Source organism: Sebastes umbrosus, chromosome 21 (genome assembly GCF_015220745.1).
Source record: "Sebastes umbrosus isolate fSebUmb1 chromosome 21, fSebUmb1.pri, whole genome shotgun sequence".
NCBI classification, from domain to species: domain Eukaryota; kingdom Metazoa; phylum Chordata; class Actinopteri; order Perciformes; family Sebastidae; genus Sebastes; species Sebastes umbrosus.
This window is the reverse complement of record NC_051289.1, coordinates 20,349,717-20,365,464: the sequence shown is the minus strand read 5'-3', so window position 1 is coordinate 20,365,464 and position 15,748 is coordinate 20,349,717. Positions and strand designations below refer to the sequence as shown.

General features: G+C 39.5%; 2 protein-coding genes and 1 non-coding gene across 7 annotated transcripts; 1 reads left to right on the top strand and 2 right to left on the bottom strand.

Annotated features, from left to right (window-relative positions):
* Nucleotides 1-2,021: 2,021 nt before the first annotated feature.
* LOC119480901 (proteasome maturation protein) lies at nucleotides 2,022-5,773 on the bottom strand. The gene is made up of 6 exons (XM_037757533.1): nucleotides 5,624-5,773; nucleotides 5,228-5,325; nucleotides 3,799-3,859; nucleotides 2,705-2,806; nucleotides 2,470-2,563; nucleotides 2,022-2,375 (listed from the first exon to the last, which is right to left on the bottom strand). The coding sequence occupies exons 1-6, from the start codon at nucleotides 5,681-5,683 to the stop codon at nucleotides 2,308-2,310; spliced, it is 483 nt and encodes a 160-aa protein (XP_037613461.1). The 5' UTR covers nucleotides 5,684-5,773; the 3' UTR covers nucleotides 2,022-2,307.
* A 125-nt stretch (nucleotides 5,774-5,898) lies between these two features.
* On the top strand, nucleotides 5,899-5,970 carry trnac-gca. The gene has a single exon. It is a non-coding gene; the product is annotated as a tRNA-Cys (tRNA).
* A 329-nt stretch (nucleotides 5,971-6,299) lies between these two features.
* Nucleotides 6,300-11,157, bottom strand: c21h11orf65 (chromosome 21 C11orf65 homolog). 5 transcript variants are annotated; one of them, XR_005205030.1, is made up of 10 exons: nucleotides 11,068-11,141; nucleotides 9,564-9,654; nucleotides 9,376-9,468; nucleotides 9,249-9,302; nucleotides 8,936-9,145; nucleotides 8,526-8,656; nucleotides 7,098-7,268; nucleotides 6,902-6,957; nucleotides 6,647-6,708; nucleotides 6,300-6,532 (listed from the first exon to the last, which is right to left on the bottom strand). XR_005205030.1 is itself a non-coding variant. In XM_037757529.1 (10 exons), the coding sequence occupies exons 1-9, from the start codon at nucleotides 11,070-11,072 to the stop codon at nucleotides 6,698-6,700; spliced, it is 822 nt and encodes a 273-aa protein (XP_037613457.1). In that variant the 5' UTR covers nucleotides 11,073-11,141; the 3' UTR covers nucleotides 6,300-6,532; nucleotides 6,651-6,697. The 5 variants fall into 5 exon arrangements, 3 of the variants coding, with proteins under 3 accessions (XP_037613457.1, XP_037613459.1, XP_037613460.1); XM_037757529.1 differs by having other exon boundaries at nucleotides 6,651-6,708; XM_037757531.1 differs by lacking the exon at nucleotides 9,249-9,302 and having other exon boundaries at nucleotides 6,651-6,708; nucleotides 11,068-11,144.
* Nucleotides 11,158-15,748: the final 4,591 nt, after the last annotated feature.

Here is a 15,748-nt window from a genome sequence, read left to right as displayed (position 1 = left end):
CAAACAGAGATGGTTATTCTTGTTTTCACTTTTTATTTAAAACACTGTTTGCACTGCTATGTGATGTTATGTAAATGATATTACTAAAAAAATCATTGAGGAAATGTGCTGCTCAAGTTTTTGAATTCTTGTTTCTCCACTTTGGTCAGCTCTTCACTGTAAAGAAAAAATGAAAATCAAGCGCAAAACTATTTTCAAAGAACCTTTTCTCAAGTTATTGCATGCTGTATATGCTTAGTTGATGGTGAAGCTGCATTCACACTGTATGCACGATTCTTCAGATTGTCTAATAAATCCTTTAATCAATCACACAAGGTGAGGTTTTTTTACTGACAGGTTGGTGACATGTGGTAGACGGACACATCAGGTGGCTGAAACAAAGAATGACAGGAGAACAAGACGATGTCAGAGGCCAACTCTTAATACAACAGCTGAGAATGGGACTGCAGACAGGAAGAGCTACGGTATGTGAAGGCTAATTAGACTCGTCAGGGTTATAGGGCCTGAAGCGTGGAGACTGGAGGTGTGGGGCATCAAGTGTTGAAGGGTCTTGTCAATGCAAAGTTGAGTAAATGTCACCTCCAATTATGTCTGAGACACATTTTCACCTTGTAGACAGCTTTACACTTTGGTTTGATCCGTCTGTTGACACTTCCGAATTCAAACAATGATTGTTGGTAATAAATTAACATAAAATATTATTTATTGAATGTGTTCTAAGGGCACATGATGTTACATTGTCAAAAGTAAGCAATAATTGACCTTAACTCGCAAATACTGTGATAGCTAAAATATTTTAATCAGGTGGGGGGGATGTCAGGTGACCAGGACTGGTAAGACAGTCTGAGGTCGTTCTAGTTTGATGGCAGGTCTGGGGATTTAGAAAAGAGTACATCGCCTGGGGGAAAAACAAAGCATGGACTGGTACAAAAATAATCCCTCTCAATCATCACTTATGTATGCCCCAGAAGTGTGTGGTGGTGTCTGTATCTGCAGAGACACTGCAGCCCTCTGCCTGGATTTTCACTTTTCTTGTTATTTTGCTCTACTCAGGACGCTTCTTGGGGGCTTTGTGCCCCACGTGACAGCCAATAACCTAAGCACGCAGGGAGTGCAGCCTGTTCAGGTGATCAAATGCCACTGCTTTGTCACGCCCTTCGGCTTCTGATACCGAGGCTATATAATAATAATATAATAAGTGTCTGATTAAGTTAGTTGTTCCGAATGTTTTAAGGTTGTTCCTCTACAGCTTATTTTGAACTTGCAGTAGTAACAAATTGCAGCTTTACGTCTTCTTCACTCACGCTGAAGAACTTCCACACCGAAAACATGTTGTGCGTGTCTCTGTGTGTATGTGTGTGAAACGTTACTGACAGTGGCGCTGTGTGCCGACGTAAAACCATCATGTGGCGGCTGCACATGTGTGTCTGACTGGCAAAAAACTTGGATATGTGAATACGAGACTGCTGAAACCCGGCGGGCCTCGATCGGCTTCTGACTGACGCTGCATCTCTAGCGGTTAGTTTAAGCGCTTGATTTAAGCAGCAGTTTTCTATGAGCAGAGCACGCAATTTAACATCAATATCGCAGACGATCATGTTCATCTAATTGTGATCACGATTAATATTTGATTAATTGTGCAGCCCTAGCATGTGTTCCAGTGATCCCCCTGCTCCTCTCTAAGCTGTGAATGCAGCTATGATCGGTGTGTGTCTGTAGTTTAACGAGAGCAGCGCTGAGCCAGAGCCAGCGGACAGGAAGCTTGCATTCATTCAAAATCCGGCAACTTGGCATCTTCCCGCAGAGTTATGTGGAGTTAGTTTTGTGTTTTATAACATAACCGCCGTGAAACAATCAGAAAATAGCGTTTTATTTCTCTGATTCGCTGCTTTGTTCTCACCAACGCCGCTCTCTCTCTTCAGTCACTCTATAGCTCGCTCGAACATCGCATTGCGTTTACAAACAGCAACTGACAACTGTTAAATATTCTACCTTTAAATAATTTGTCAAATGAACCCACATCATGAGGAAGGTTATGAAGTTTATTAGAAATACCAACCGGATTGGAATCATACAAAAAGCAGCACTGATTGCTTGTCTGTTTAACACTCCAGATCTATGTCATTAACAGGGTAACCCCACCCCACACACACACACACACAACCATTAAGCCCCTTTCTTTCCCAAAAGATTACAGAGAGAGAAAACCTCAGTTGGTGATTTCTGAGGTAATAAACAAATGTATGCAGACAAATAATAAACCTAAATCTATGTGAGTAACTGTGTATTATGCGTGTCCATCTTCTTTCAAAACAGTCCCAGTTTGTATTCCATCATCATGTGTGGCTCGCCCATCATTTCACTCTGGCCTGGATCTGCAGGGTGACAGGACACAAACACAGTGTTAGATATTATATTCAGACAGTTGTGCGTATGGCTGTACAAAAGGTGAAGGGATGAGGCTCTCACCGCAGAGGATGTCCTCGAAGCCGATGGACTCGTCGCTGCCTCGCAGCGTATCCAGAGCCAGGTTTGAACTCGGTAAGAACGGCAGACGCTGGATCTGGAAGGAGTTCAAGGGAGGCATCAAGAGTTATGGAGCGAGAACAATGACTTAAAAACAAACAGTGAGAAGAGCCAAAGGAAGAGCGCTATCAGAACTGAGGAGGTGGATCACTGGGACATGCAGCATTGTGTGTGTTACCTGTCTAGCTGCCCTGTACTCCATCTGCAGTTTGAGCGGAGCATGAAGACCCTGGATGTTTCTGAGTGTAGAGAAATTCATCTTGTCCTGGTTTGGCAGGAACTGCAAATCACAGAAACACATAAAATGTTTAGTCCCCCCAAGACAACAACTTTAACTTCCACCATCAAACTTTCCCTTGTTCTTACTGCTACTGATCTGCTTGTAACAAATAAAACAGGGCTATCTGTTTTCATGAATGTACAGGTCATTCTGTTTTATTGTTTTTGTTTTTTTTCCCCTGATATAATTGTTTTTGTTGAAATTAATATGAATATTGAATCAATAATAATAATGGCTGTTCACATATATTATAATGTTACAAAGACATTTTGACATGTCAGAGTAGAAAAGGCACAGGTGTGATTAATAACATTAATTTTGACAACATAATAATGTTACTTTTGTCAGTCGTTTTATTTTAAGTAGTCGAACACCTCTTCCTAACACACAGCGAGTGAGCAAACTCTGGCGAAGTGAGCGCGAAAAATTGTCCAGAATACGAGCAAAGTCACTCTCTAGGACGTAGAGAGAGTGATATTGATTAACTGTCAGCTTTGATTTGGTCATATCTTAGTCAAAGAAAACGTAGCTATATTAGTATCGTTTAAGTCAATGAAAACTTCATTCATTTTAGTCCTTTTGACTCATCAAACTTGTGCAATTGTGTTAATAGTCTGTTTATTGTCAATACTGTATATATTGTTCAAATTTTTAATATTCCCCTTGTTATTGTTCCTATTTTTATATTTACTTCCATTTCTTCTTAGTAATGGAAAAAAAAGTCGTTGACAAATTTATTAGATAGTTTTTGTTAACAAAATGCACTGCTACATAAATAGGACAGGTTGGCCTGGCTGGCACACTGGCAAGGATTACTGGGACATCTAAATGTAACCGAGCCATTTGTTAGTGTTATGAGTTCCACCTATGCTTACACATACCACAAGTCAAAATGTCTGCTGTTAAAAAGATTCCATAACACCTACACGGTCTTAAGAAGAGGCCTAGTCTAAATGAATTGTGGAGGAGCTCTTATAATTTAGATTACTCACATTTTTCTCAGACAGCTCCAGTGGATGGCTTGGAAGGAGCTCATTCTTTACGCTGGTAAAGCTGTATAGCAAAAGAAGAAATAGAACAAGCAGGAGATGAAAATCTGTATTATGTACATGTAATTTGGCTTAAGGGTGGGACTAATAAAAACTAACACACTGCAGCTTCTCTTGACAGAGAAAGCTGTCACACAAACTACATCATTGTGTTATTACACGTAAAAAAGTTTAAGTCTACTACGAACTTGTAAAGCAGCACAACAGCGTATATGTAGCACAGCTTGACCAACAATATTTTTAAGCTGATAACGATATTGACACAGCTTTTAATTTCAGGATATGTGATGAGCAGGATATTTTACAGTTGAAAAATAAACTCAGTCCTCTCTGTTTTGACAAACTGTGTAATTTTAAAGCTGTTTTTAAAAGATCTCAAACATATCTATGGGTCTTTCGTCCAGTCATTTCTTCTTACTTAATACTGATATATCTGTATTAAGCTAATATCGGCCTGGAGGACTCATCGGTCCAGCTCTACGACAGACTGGATAACTAGATGTTATGGATAATCAGGTACACACTGCCCAAAAGTGAGACAATTGTACTATATTTGTTAAAAGCCAGTGAGTAAATAAATACTTAAACATACATTGAAAAGTAAATACTCATACATTATGTTAAATCATTTTTTGACAAGTACCCAGTGTGTATGTAATACCAAAAATTGTCCAGAATACAAGCGGTGTCAATCTCTAGGACGTAGAGAGAGTGATATTGATTAACTGTCAGCTTTGATTTTGACCAGTGAAAATAAGTTGCACGTTTGCATCGCGTCCAGTTAGGAAGAGGTGTTAGTCGGGTGTCAAATGTCCTTGCTAGTTTTTATCATATTTAGTCAACTTCATCCTGTTTATTTTTTTAAGCGTAGTTTTATTTGACTAAAAGTCTGGTCATGTTAGTCATATCTTAGTCAAAGAAAACGTAGCTATATTAGTATAGTTTTAGTCATTTTAACTCATCAAACTTGTGCAATTGTGTTATAGTCTGTTTATTGTCAATACTGTATATATTGTTCCAATTTTTAATATTCCCCTTGTTATTGATCCTATTTTTTATATTTCCTTCTATTTAAATTGTTCATATTTTATATGCCTGTCTACTTTTGTTTTGCTTCTTGCACTGTGTATCTTGATTTTTGTTTTTACTGATGTTTTTGCACTACCCCCTTTGCTGATGTCCACTGCAAATGTCCCCACTGTGGGACTAATAAAGGAATATCTTATCTTATCTTATAAAATTATTTCAGTCGATCTCGTCTAGCCGAAATATCATAAAAATACGACTAAACCCGGCATTTTTAACCAGAGATATACTGGTTTATTTGTGCTAACTTGACAGGAGAAGGTTTATACATGCTGCAGCGTCTCACCCGCTCCTCAGAGAGTCCTGCACTCCATACGCTCCCTGTGGATTAAAGCCGGCCACAGGCACGCTGTCCTTCAGCTGAGAGCGAAGTCCTCGGGTATTCTGTAACAAACACAAACACACATTCACAGTTTACAACCACTAATATCTAGTCACTGACACACACAGAAAGCTGAAATCATCTTCAGCCACGTTAAGGAGCCTCATAGCTGCTAACTAGCATTAGCTCCAGTGACTAATCACATTCACAGCTGATGGACGTCAGAGGACACAAAGACAAAAGACAAAGCCGTGAGCAGGTTAAATAACTATTAGTATAACTATATAATACAGTGTAATGTTTCTAATATGGTTAGGATAGTATAAATCATAGTAAATGAGTATAAGACTGCAACAGTACCATGGTGATGCCGTTTCTTCCACTTTCTATTACTAACATCCGGTTGGGTCGCGTTTTCATGACAACACATCCGGTACAAACCGGTGTTGTGTACGATGTACCATTAAAAAAAACCCGTTGTATTATGTTTCTGTACACTATATTGGTATCTGGTTTGTTTTTAAGTACTGTATGATTTATAACGTTAACAATTTCACCACACTTTAACACAGCAACGATATAAACGCCAGTCATAGATGTCTTTATAAATTGTCTATGTGACCATGTTGCTGTATGGGGGTATAGCTCAGTGGTAGAGCATTTGACTGCAGATCAAGAGGTCCCCGGTTCAAATCCGGGTGCCCCCTCTTTTTCAGAGGTAGGAATTGCATACTGTTTTGTTACTGAGGATGGCTGAACACTAAATTGTGTAATTCTGATGACTCATCGCCACTTTACAACACTGTAAATACTCAAAACAATATCTTTAGACCTCACCAGCAGACTGAGGAACAGTTTTTCCCCCAGGCCATCATACTTTTAAATAGATAATTCATATGACACCTTCTCACACAAAAAGTGTTCACTTTTATTACAGAGGTGAAAATACATTGAGCTTATAATATAAATAGAGTAATCCAAGTCAGATATGTCGCTAGAATATCTGGAACAAGAACAAATCTACACAGACACAAGCTTTTTTCAGATACAAAGAGATATTTATTTAAGATAAAATGATTGCTCTCAGTGTCAATATGTCCACTTAAAAGCTATAACAAATTGCATTTATCCCAAACTTACAAACATATACAGTATATACTGTACTTGGAAAGAGCTACAGTATATCCTTACATTTCCTGTATCCTTCAGACACAGCAGTCCTCTCTTCACACAGACCCAGGTAGAAGCATGCATTTTCAACATTGAAACCTGTCAAAAACAATATATTTTATTTATATTTTCTATTCAACAAGAAATATGTCAGCAAAAAGTGACTGTGTGTGACAGTGATATTTCTTATGTTTAAACATGATAAATGCACACCTACTGTATATGTCACTGTCACTCATATGACGGTTTCAAAATGACCAAAGATCATGTTTTACCTGAGAAGAGGGGTATGTAAACAAAAACATAGTCATCAATAAGTCTTGTATTACAATAGGTGAGATTTACACTGATGGAAATACAGCTTTATCAGTCCTAAATTTAAACAGCAGATGGCGTTACAGCATAAAGCATTGAATAGGTAGCAATAACAAGCAGCAAAGACATGCAGCTATCATTACAAATGTTCACCTTTGCTTGGCTCAGAGGAGCGACTGCAGGCCAAACCTCTCCACTCTCGCATATACCTGCACAGGCAAAGGAGCAAAAATATGTTACAAAATGATAGAGATTTAATCACTTCTGACCCAGTTTTGAATTACAACCAGTCTATTCAACAGAAAGCATCAGACTGTCTACTAGTCAACAGTGAGCAGAGGACTCTTACTCCTCAAAGTTGAGAGTGTTGGTCCAATCCAGCAGCTCATCCAGCTCCCATTCCAGTACTTCATCATCTCCCTTCTCTTCAATGGCGTCCATGACTTCCTGGGCGGAATTCACCCCCAGCGTCGCCATGTGTTGATGCGCTGGATGAGCCTGCAGACGCCCCTGGTTATACCTTTATGTAAGGGAGAGAGGACATACACACACTTATACACAGGGCTACACATAACCCTGCCTCAGATGTGTATCGTCCACATTTTGTAAAAGAGCATAAAAGGAGATTAGAGTACATGGATAAATGGTTACTGGTTTTGAATATTTATTTGACGATTGGCAGACTTATTAACGTATTAAAAATAGTCTAATCCTTGGATTCACTCACTCAAAACCACAATTTGCACTGTCATGGTGACGCTAGAGGAAAAGTCAGACCGCCAAAGTTAGAAGGATTCATTCTCTGGGGACCAAAATTTCATGGTAATTTTCCTGGACCAAAGTGGTCACACCACTATGGCTAAAAACCCATAAGGTCATTTTGCAACACTTAACTGTTTTCAAGGTTTAACTGTCCATTCAGAACAAATAAAATATTCAGTTAGCTGCATAATAAAAAAATATTTTGTGAGTCCATTTTCTAATCTAGATAAAGATAGAACCCAGAAATTGCCCATGCCCTTGGTTAATATGCGCAATAATTTGTACGGTTTTATTTGTCCATATTAATCATTGCCAATTATTTGATATTTTCAGTCATTTTTAGTTTTTGTGTGTCTACATGGATTAAAGAGTCACAACTTTCAATATACCATTAAAATAGCAGTGTTTTGTTAATTGACCTAGGGTTTTCAAAGGTCAATAGGAATTGACTCATGCTTAGCTCTGTGACTGGAATTTAAAGAGGACCTATTGTGCTCATTTTCAGGTGCATGCTTGTATTTTGGGTTTCTACTAGAACATGTTTACATGCTTTAATGTTCAAAAAAACGCTTTATTTTTCTCATACTGGCTGTGCTGCAGCACCTCTTATCACCCTCTGTCTAGCTTTGTTTGATGCATGCCAAACTATCCACTAGGTAGGTATTATGTCAGTGTTACTTCGTGACATCACCACGTTACGGAAGAAAAGGTGGGTCTTCAAGCAAGGCGTTTCAGGCAGTTCAGGAGCAGTGTTTCTGCGGGGGAGAGGAACTCTCTTTGGTGTGAACTTTGGACTTTGTAACTTTGCAGACCTTTTATATACACAAAAACGATATAACACTCTGACTAAAGGAAAGGGAAAAAGCACAAAAGCATAATAGGTCCTCTTTTATAATACACAATAGACACTAACTGAGGCTAGCATTTACCGTTACCCTGTAATCATTTGAGGCCACAGCGGCCGTTGCACAGCAAAAGACTTGCTTTGAGGGACAGACAAATATATAAAACTCACATCTGCTTCAGCCATTCAGTTTTCCTCTTCTTCCTCCACTTGTCTACATCCTGCTGCCGGCGCAACCTGGAATAGTGAAACTCCATTTTCTTGTTAGCACCGATCTCTCTGGGCTCACCCATGGGATCCACCTATCAGAGAGTAGAAGAAGCACATAAACACAGACTATGACTTTTAGTGGTTAACAGTTTTTGCGTTAAATAGACAATGTGTGAGAGCATTATGATTCAGCTTACACAATGTCCGAAGCTAAATACAGTTTGGTACGATCAAGGCAAAATGCTGCCATGAAATGCCTGCTGTAGCTGTTCTATCTATTCAAGTGTGTCAGATTCTTGTGGTGGTGCTTATTTTCTTTTTTCACTATAGTATTTGTACAAACAACAGGCAGAACAGAACATTTCCTTCACCTTGCTACAGAAGAGCCTCCAGCCGTTGTTCTCCTTGCGCTGGTACCATCTTGATCGGTCCTCCTGTATAAGAGGCCAGCGATTGTTGGTCTGCTGGGCCACAGGCTTCTTTAGGCCAAGCTGTGTGTAGTCCCTCGGGCTGCTGGCACACATGTCTGCGATGGGTCGATGGGTGAAGATCTTGTAATAGATGCTGGGGGGAAAGGTAATCTGAGGGCAAAGGTATAAGCAAGATGTAAGCAGGTATGTCTGTATTATCATATTCACATAGCTGTTGAGTGATGTTGAGTGTATTTCTCGTTTCAGCTCCTACCCCTCCGAGTCGAAACCTGATGAACACGCCAGCAGCAGCATCCAGCAACTCTGCCTGCCACAGGAATATCAAATCTTACCATTTATTTTATTTGTTTTCATTTTATAGAGAGCATTGTTTCTGTTACCTCTCGAGGATTCACACTTTTGAAGAAGGTCTGGGGATCCAGCAGGTTGCAATGGCTGATAAGTTCTTTGAAATACTTGAAGATCTGTCTGTACTACAGTTTGTGTAGGAAAAAGAGTTTTAGTTTATGCATGTTGACTTTAATTTCTCCATGTACAACAGTGCCCACACAACAGCAGCAGCACCCACCACATATCTTTTCCAGGCCTTCTGAACTATTCTGGCTGCTACCTGCTGCAGTGTCTCCTGTTGGGGCTCCTGGGGACCCTCTTCCTGTAAGCTGGTGGCAGAAGAGAAGGCAGACAGCAAGAGGTAACTTGTCATACTAAAACTTTGAATAATATTTCTTGTAAGGAGTACTGTTTTAATGACAGCCAGTGCTGGAATGTACATTTACTCAAATACTGTATTCAAGTACAATATGGGAGGTATGCACTTGTACTTTACTTAAGTATTTTCATTTTCTGCTCCTTCGTACTTCAGCTCCACTACATTTCAGAGAGAAATATTATATTTTTTAACCAATTATGATTGGTAGTTATTTCACAAATTAAGATTTTACACAAAAAACATTTGATCATTTTATAAAATATGATCAATCATTACAGATGAATCTACCCAACAATAGGAGTATAGAAAGTAAGGCCACCTCACCTGCTACAACATTAAAATGCTGCTTACCAATTATTGCATCAATAACAATAGCTGACGTGTGTCGCCTCACTGTTTTGAGCAAACCCGACGCTGACTTTCGTTGACTTAACGGCCACAGGTGTCGCTGTTAACAAGCATTTCTGATTCTTACAAACAGTCCCTTTAAGTATAGCATCTGTAGGCTGTTTCACATTGAATTTAATATGCTAGACCAGATCTGGGTGTGGACCCAACATGGGGTCAATGATATGAAGGTCAGGTCACACAAGAGATGTCTGATAAGACTGATTCTTAAAGGGACTTTTTGTAACTTCTTACAGTATAAATCAATCCGGGTCAGTGTCCCATGCGCGCTCACAAGTGACTACGCTGTTCAGACTCAGACTCCAAAACAAACAACACGGAAGCACCAAAACCGCAAAGTTATATCTAGTGAAGCCCGTCTTGCAAAACAGTGTTGGCTGCGATCGGAGGACGCGGAGGAGACCGTAGCTTTGGTCTCCAGGGCCGGAGTCTCTGCTGTACTCTGCTCCTCTGCCTGCCTGCCTTCACTCACACACCGCGCTCGTTCTCGCTCGCTCAGCTCGCCCTCCGACCGTGGTCGGGAGGCTGAAGCGGGAAAAGCCAACACTAGGATCAGCACTGATTCACGGAGAGACCTTCGTCTGGTCAGCTAACATTACTGCCAAGCAGCTGAAATATAGAGTGATATTGTGGTTTTAGCTGACGTGTGTCGCCTCACTGTTTTGACGGATCGCTCACATTCAGTTAGCGCGTGCACATGGGCGAGCGCGAGCAACAGGACACTGACTTTCGTTGACTTAACGGCCACAGGTGTCGCTGTTAAGCATTTCTGATTCTTACAAACAGTCCCTTTAAGTGTTTGTTGTGATATATAATTCAATCAATATTTCTATTTGTTCATATGTAAGGGAATAAATGTCTACACACCTATTTAATAACCTATATGAGCTTTAACAACATAGATATGTTGCATACACATTAAAATAGTCATACAACAAGAAAGCAGTAATATTACCTCATGACTTGCTCTCTAATTGAATGTCTGCCTGCTGCTAGTTGACAAATTATTTCATTAGGTTACCTAGCAACCAGTGCTATAGCAACCTGTATGTCAAAGTGCCACAGATCTGCAATAAAGCACGGTTTCCGGAATATACTTTCAGAATAAAAATAACTGTAGACAATGGGGCAGTCAAGTTAATCAAATACAGTACCTGTAGATTCCCGAGTACAAAAAAACGTAAATTACTCCCTTTGTGGTATTTATATACGTGCTCGTTTTTCAAGACAACCTCACTCTCAACATGCATGCTTTTATTTTGAAGCCACAGTCATCTGACAATCAGGTAGTAGATTTAGACATCACACACTGAACTCTGTTGGAAAAAACTAGTGCCAAACAACACAGTTGATTGTATTATTAATTATTTCATGATTATTTAATAAAAAAACAACTGATTTAAACACAGACTTGATTTATATTGAGTGCAGGTCAAGGTGAATAAAAAGACATTTTTACCTGTTGGCCATTAGATGGAGCTCTTTAATAAGTACCTGCAGCTTTTCTTTGACTTTCTACCACTTCCACATTACACATTGAGCTTGTGAAAGCTGCAGCGCACACACACACACCAAAGGATCTTTGAACATGTTTAATGCATATCCAGGCCCTCTGCCCCCAATCCACTCTCTCAGTTAGTCGGTCACAGTGTTGAGCAGTGTCATCCCCCAGGCTGTGTGTGTGTGTGTGATCTCTCTGCTTATAAGCAAATCAGACCTTCAAGTGACTTTATGCATCTATAGTTAAACATATGAAGCCTGAGAGAGTCTTATAGAAAGTAAAGAAACACTCAAAAGCATACATGTTGACATGCATGCACACACAAACACATGGTTTTGCTTTCCGTATTTTAATTTTCACAATGACTATTAGTTTTAATGGCAGTGAAATTGAATTTACAATCATTTAGAGAGGGCTGGTTGCAACAAAAGGTCCTATAGTGAGGGAAATAAAAGAGATCATTTCTCACAGCACCAGCCCCTCAAACAGGCCAACCTGTGCCAGATTTGCAGTGTTTCCTGGCAACGTAATGTCTGGCGCTTCACGTTTTCAGTGGATTAAACGTTATTAAGGCCAGTCACTAACTTGTCACCAACCAAGCATGTGGGCCAAACCCAACTGAATCAACCCAGTTACAGCCGATTCCAGTCACATACAAAAAAAAAGAAAAATTAAATTTCTGCCCATTCAGCTGTGACAGCTTCAGACCAAACATTTAAATCACCGGGAAGGTGAATCCACAATGAGAAACTCTCTCTCTGTATTTATGAGCTGCTGGATATTCAAATGCACAGTTTTGTGGCTCACACAGATAACTCTAGCAATAGTCTTGTTTGCTCTCCAGACAAATTGTGCTCATAATTCAGAGCCAAAACAGCTGCTGATAAGAATTGCTAACTAGACATGTCCATTATGCAAATGTCCACAGAATGAATTTCCTCGCCCAAAGCCTGCTGCGGGCTTGCAACAAAATTCAATCCATGTTCCTTCAAAGCAGTTTTCTTCTTCTTTCAGTCTGTTTATTTTCTCTCCAGGGGGAATGCTCTGTCATCCTGACTCCTAACAAGGACAGACACTTGTATCAGCCTGGTTCCCAGACTAAAGGAGAATGTCTTATTTGTTCATACTCCAGGAAATATAACTTCACTAAATTTCTAAATATTTTCTAGACCTTTGGCTTGACTTGACAATGTGTGTCGTGAAGGCAGAAGAGGAGAAAATAGCTTTTATCACAATGAATTACCCACAATCCAATACATATCCGAGTGCGTGATACAAATCGGTGTTATAAAAGGGAAATAAGTGTGAAATTAAATTGGCTTTGCGTATTAGCTTCGCTGTTGATACAGCTGACATTTCTGTCCTGTGTGATTACCAGAAAACATAGCTCTACTAATTTGTTGATGGCTTGGTATTTTAATTGGAGTTTGGCTGCCAAGAGCCACAACAGCAAGCCACATCTCAAACACCTGCTGAAAGAGTCATAGGACCCGAGAAAAGAAAATTGCTGTTAACTTCACCTCAGATTGTGTCTCAGATGGAGGGAGAGGTGATTTTTGTGATGGTACTTTAGTCACTTCAGTGCCTTGCTGTTCTCCCTTGAGTGTTTTGTAACAGAATGAAAATGATCTTTGCATGTGTGGAATACAAAATATAGTTTCTGATTGATTTACAGATATGTATCATTAAGCTGCCTTTGACCTGTTACTGGCACACCCGCTGATGAGAACAGGAAGACAATATGCCGTGTCCTTAAGACACAAGGACACAATTCATATTCATTCCACTACCACGGGCGTTGTCATTTTCACATCAACTCTGCATATTAACTAGATGTGCCAAATTTAGACAGCCAGCGTGTCACTGAATGATTTCTCTCCTCATCAGCCTCATACTGTAGCTGTGTTTTTATTTCCTCCTTTGATTGCTGATTGTTAGGAGCATTCCTCAGGGCCCCAGGAGAGACAACAGCCATGTTGATGGAGTCTCTCAAATGGAGACACTTTGTCATCAAGACCAACACAATTACACACCATCGATCACTTTATGGAGCTCACACAGCCGAGGGAAAACTGCATTCTTTCACGGACATTAGCATTTACTGTACGTCCTGTGGTGGCAGTTTCTGTTAAAACAAGACACAAACCAACGTAACAACTTGTCTTTCAGTGAATTTAATAAAAAGGCATACATTAATAACTAAAGCATCTGCAGATGGACTCACGAGCACAGCCACCTGTTGTGGACTGTGGCAAGTGAGCCCCGAATACAAAGAGTAGTCAGTATTTATACATTTAAAGCATAACATGAAGATAAGTGCAAAGAAGAAAAGAAGAGAAGGATAGAAAGTGTATCAATGCGTCAGCACACAGCAGACAACAGAGCATCACAAGACATAACAAGTATTTCAGCAATCTGTTGTTTGCAGTTACAGAGAACTAAAATGTCAGGTCACTGTCCTATGGTGACAAAGATGAACATGTGAGGCCCTGAGATTATCTAAAGGTACAGTGTTAAACTGCAGATATGAAAATTGCCATCACAGTCCCAACCAGAGCGTTCCTCAGGGCAGTTTGTTCCGACTGCAGGGCAACTTGTTCCATTCACAAAAAGGGAGGGAAACTGTTCATGCCTTAAACAGTAGGGGGCAGTATGAGACTAATGCACATGTTACAAAGGTGTAAAGACATCTGGGAAAACAACAGTGTTACAAGAAGTTTTGAATTATATAGATTACATTTAGGCTACAAATAATAATAATGCACCCATTCACTCTGGCAGTATCTATCGATCCATCGATCCATCGATCCATCGATCCATCGATCCATTGAACAATTCATCTATCACCTATCCAGGTCCCGGTCGTGGCATTTACATGCGTCATAAACCAGATTGTTTTTGGATATGATTATGCATATTTAGCTCACCGTGACAGACACATCTGGCATACAATCTTTCCAAAAAATCTGTATGAATTAGTGTATTTAGGTTTTTGTTGTTGGTTTAGAAGTAGATTGACACATTACGTCTCTTTATTATTGATGATCTATGGTGATGATAAAAACCAAAAAGCAAAGGCAGAAAGGCAGTGGTGCTGTATTAGGAGATCGCATTAATGCTTTTAAATCAGACCTTCTATTCAGACGTGATGAATACAACAGCATCACCGCATTTGTTTTGCTGGAGTGAACAGGATGGTGTTAATGAATGAGGATGTCAAGATAGTAGAGTAGCTCTGCTAATTTTAAACCATAGAAATTATGATTTGGCCATATATTTACCAAATCATAATCTCTATGCTTTCAAATTCGACATTTATATTTAGGAGGAAAATAACCACACAAATTGTGCAGATTTTTAGCACATCTAGCATCAAAATAACTACCTAAATTGAGGGTTTAGGGATAGAGGATGTATGCTGTACAACTTGTAAAGCAAGTAGCTAAGCTTGAGGAGAATTTATTATTTGTGATTTTGGGGTATATAAATAAAATTGACTTGACATTAAACAACCAGTTACAGTAGGCTGACTACTTGGGCTGGGTGTCAGTACTCGATAACTTTTAAAGTATGGAAAGGTGCTACAGAATATAGCTGTAGAGCTGCAGATTGAGGTGACAATTCTCTATAGGTTTGTCACTACTAGCGACCCCTTTCACATACAGGTGGTCATGTGATTCATTGTTAATATAAAAATATTGATTATAGCAACTTTAAAGAATGGCATTTACATTCCGGTCCCAGTATCAAATCTGCCAGGCACAGTTGCAAAAAAAGGCTTAAGAGAGACGAACACAGTTATTATTCAACTCAACAGCTACGTTGGTATTGAAACATGACACTTTGTACACACATGTGGCCACATGTACAAAAACACTCACATATACACAATTATTTTCTATGTGCATCAAATAACACATCACGTTTTTTCCAAGATCAAAACTAGCTTTGCTACAGACAGTACAAATGATCTCATTCGGTATTCAGAAATTGGGATGTTTCAGTCTGAATAGTGTTTGTTTTCAGCCCAAGGCCATTATTCTTCATACTTTCACAAGTTATGGAATGATTTTCAAACATTTATTCATTATGTTTGAGCTCGTACATCAACCTGCAAAGAAGTATATGTGCATAA

Bases quoted from the DNA above. Each gene is read 5' to 3' on its own strand.
- c21h11orf65 (XM_037757529.1), bottom strand. The intron at 9,303-9,375 runs GTAACAGAAACA...TTCCTGTGGCAG, and splicing joins AAAGTGTGAATCCTCGAGAG to GCAGAGTTGCTGGATGCTGC. The intron at 8,657-8,935 runs GTGAAGGAAATG...ACTCTCTGATAG, and splicing joins GGAGGCTCTTCTGTAGCAAG to GTGGATCCCATGGGTGAGCC.
- LOC119480901 (XM_037757533.1), bottom strand. From the start codon at position 5,683: ATGAAAACGCGACCCAACCGGATGTTAGTAATAGAAAGTGGAAGAAAC. The intron at 5,326-5,623 runs GTACTGTTGCAG...TGTTTGTTACAG, and splicing joins GAAGAAACGGCATCACCATG to AATACCCGAGGACTTCGCTC. The intron at 2,807-3,798 runs GTGAGTAATCTA...TGTGATTTGCAG, and splicing joins TGGAGCTGTCTGAGAAAAAT to TTCCTGCCAAACCAGGACAA.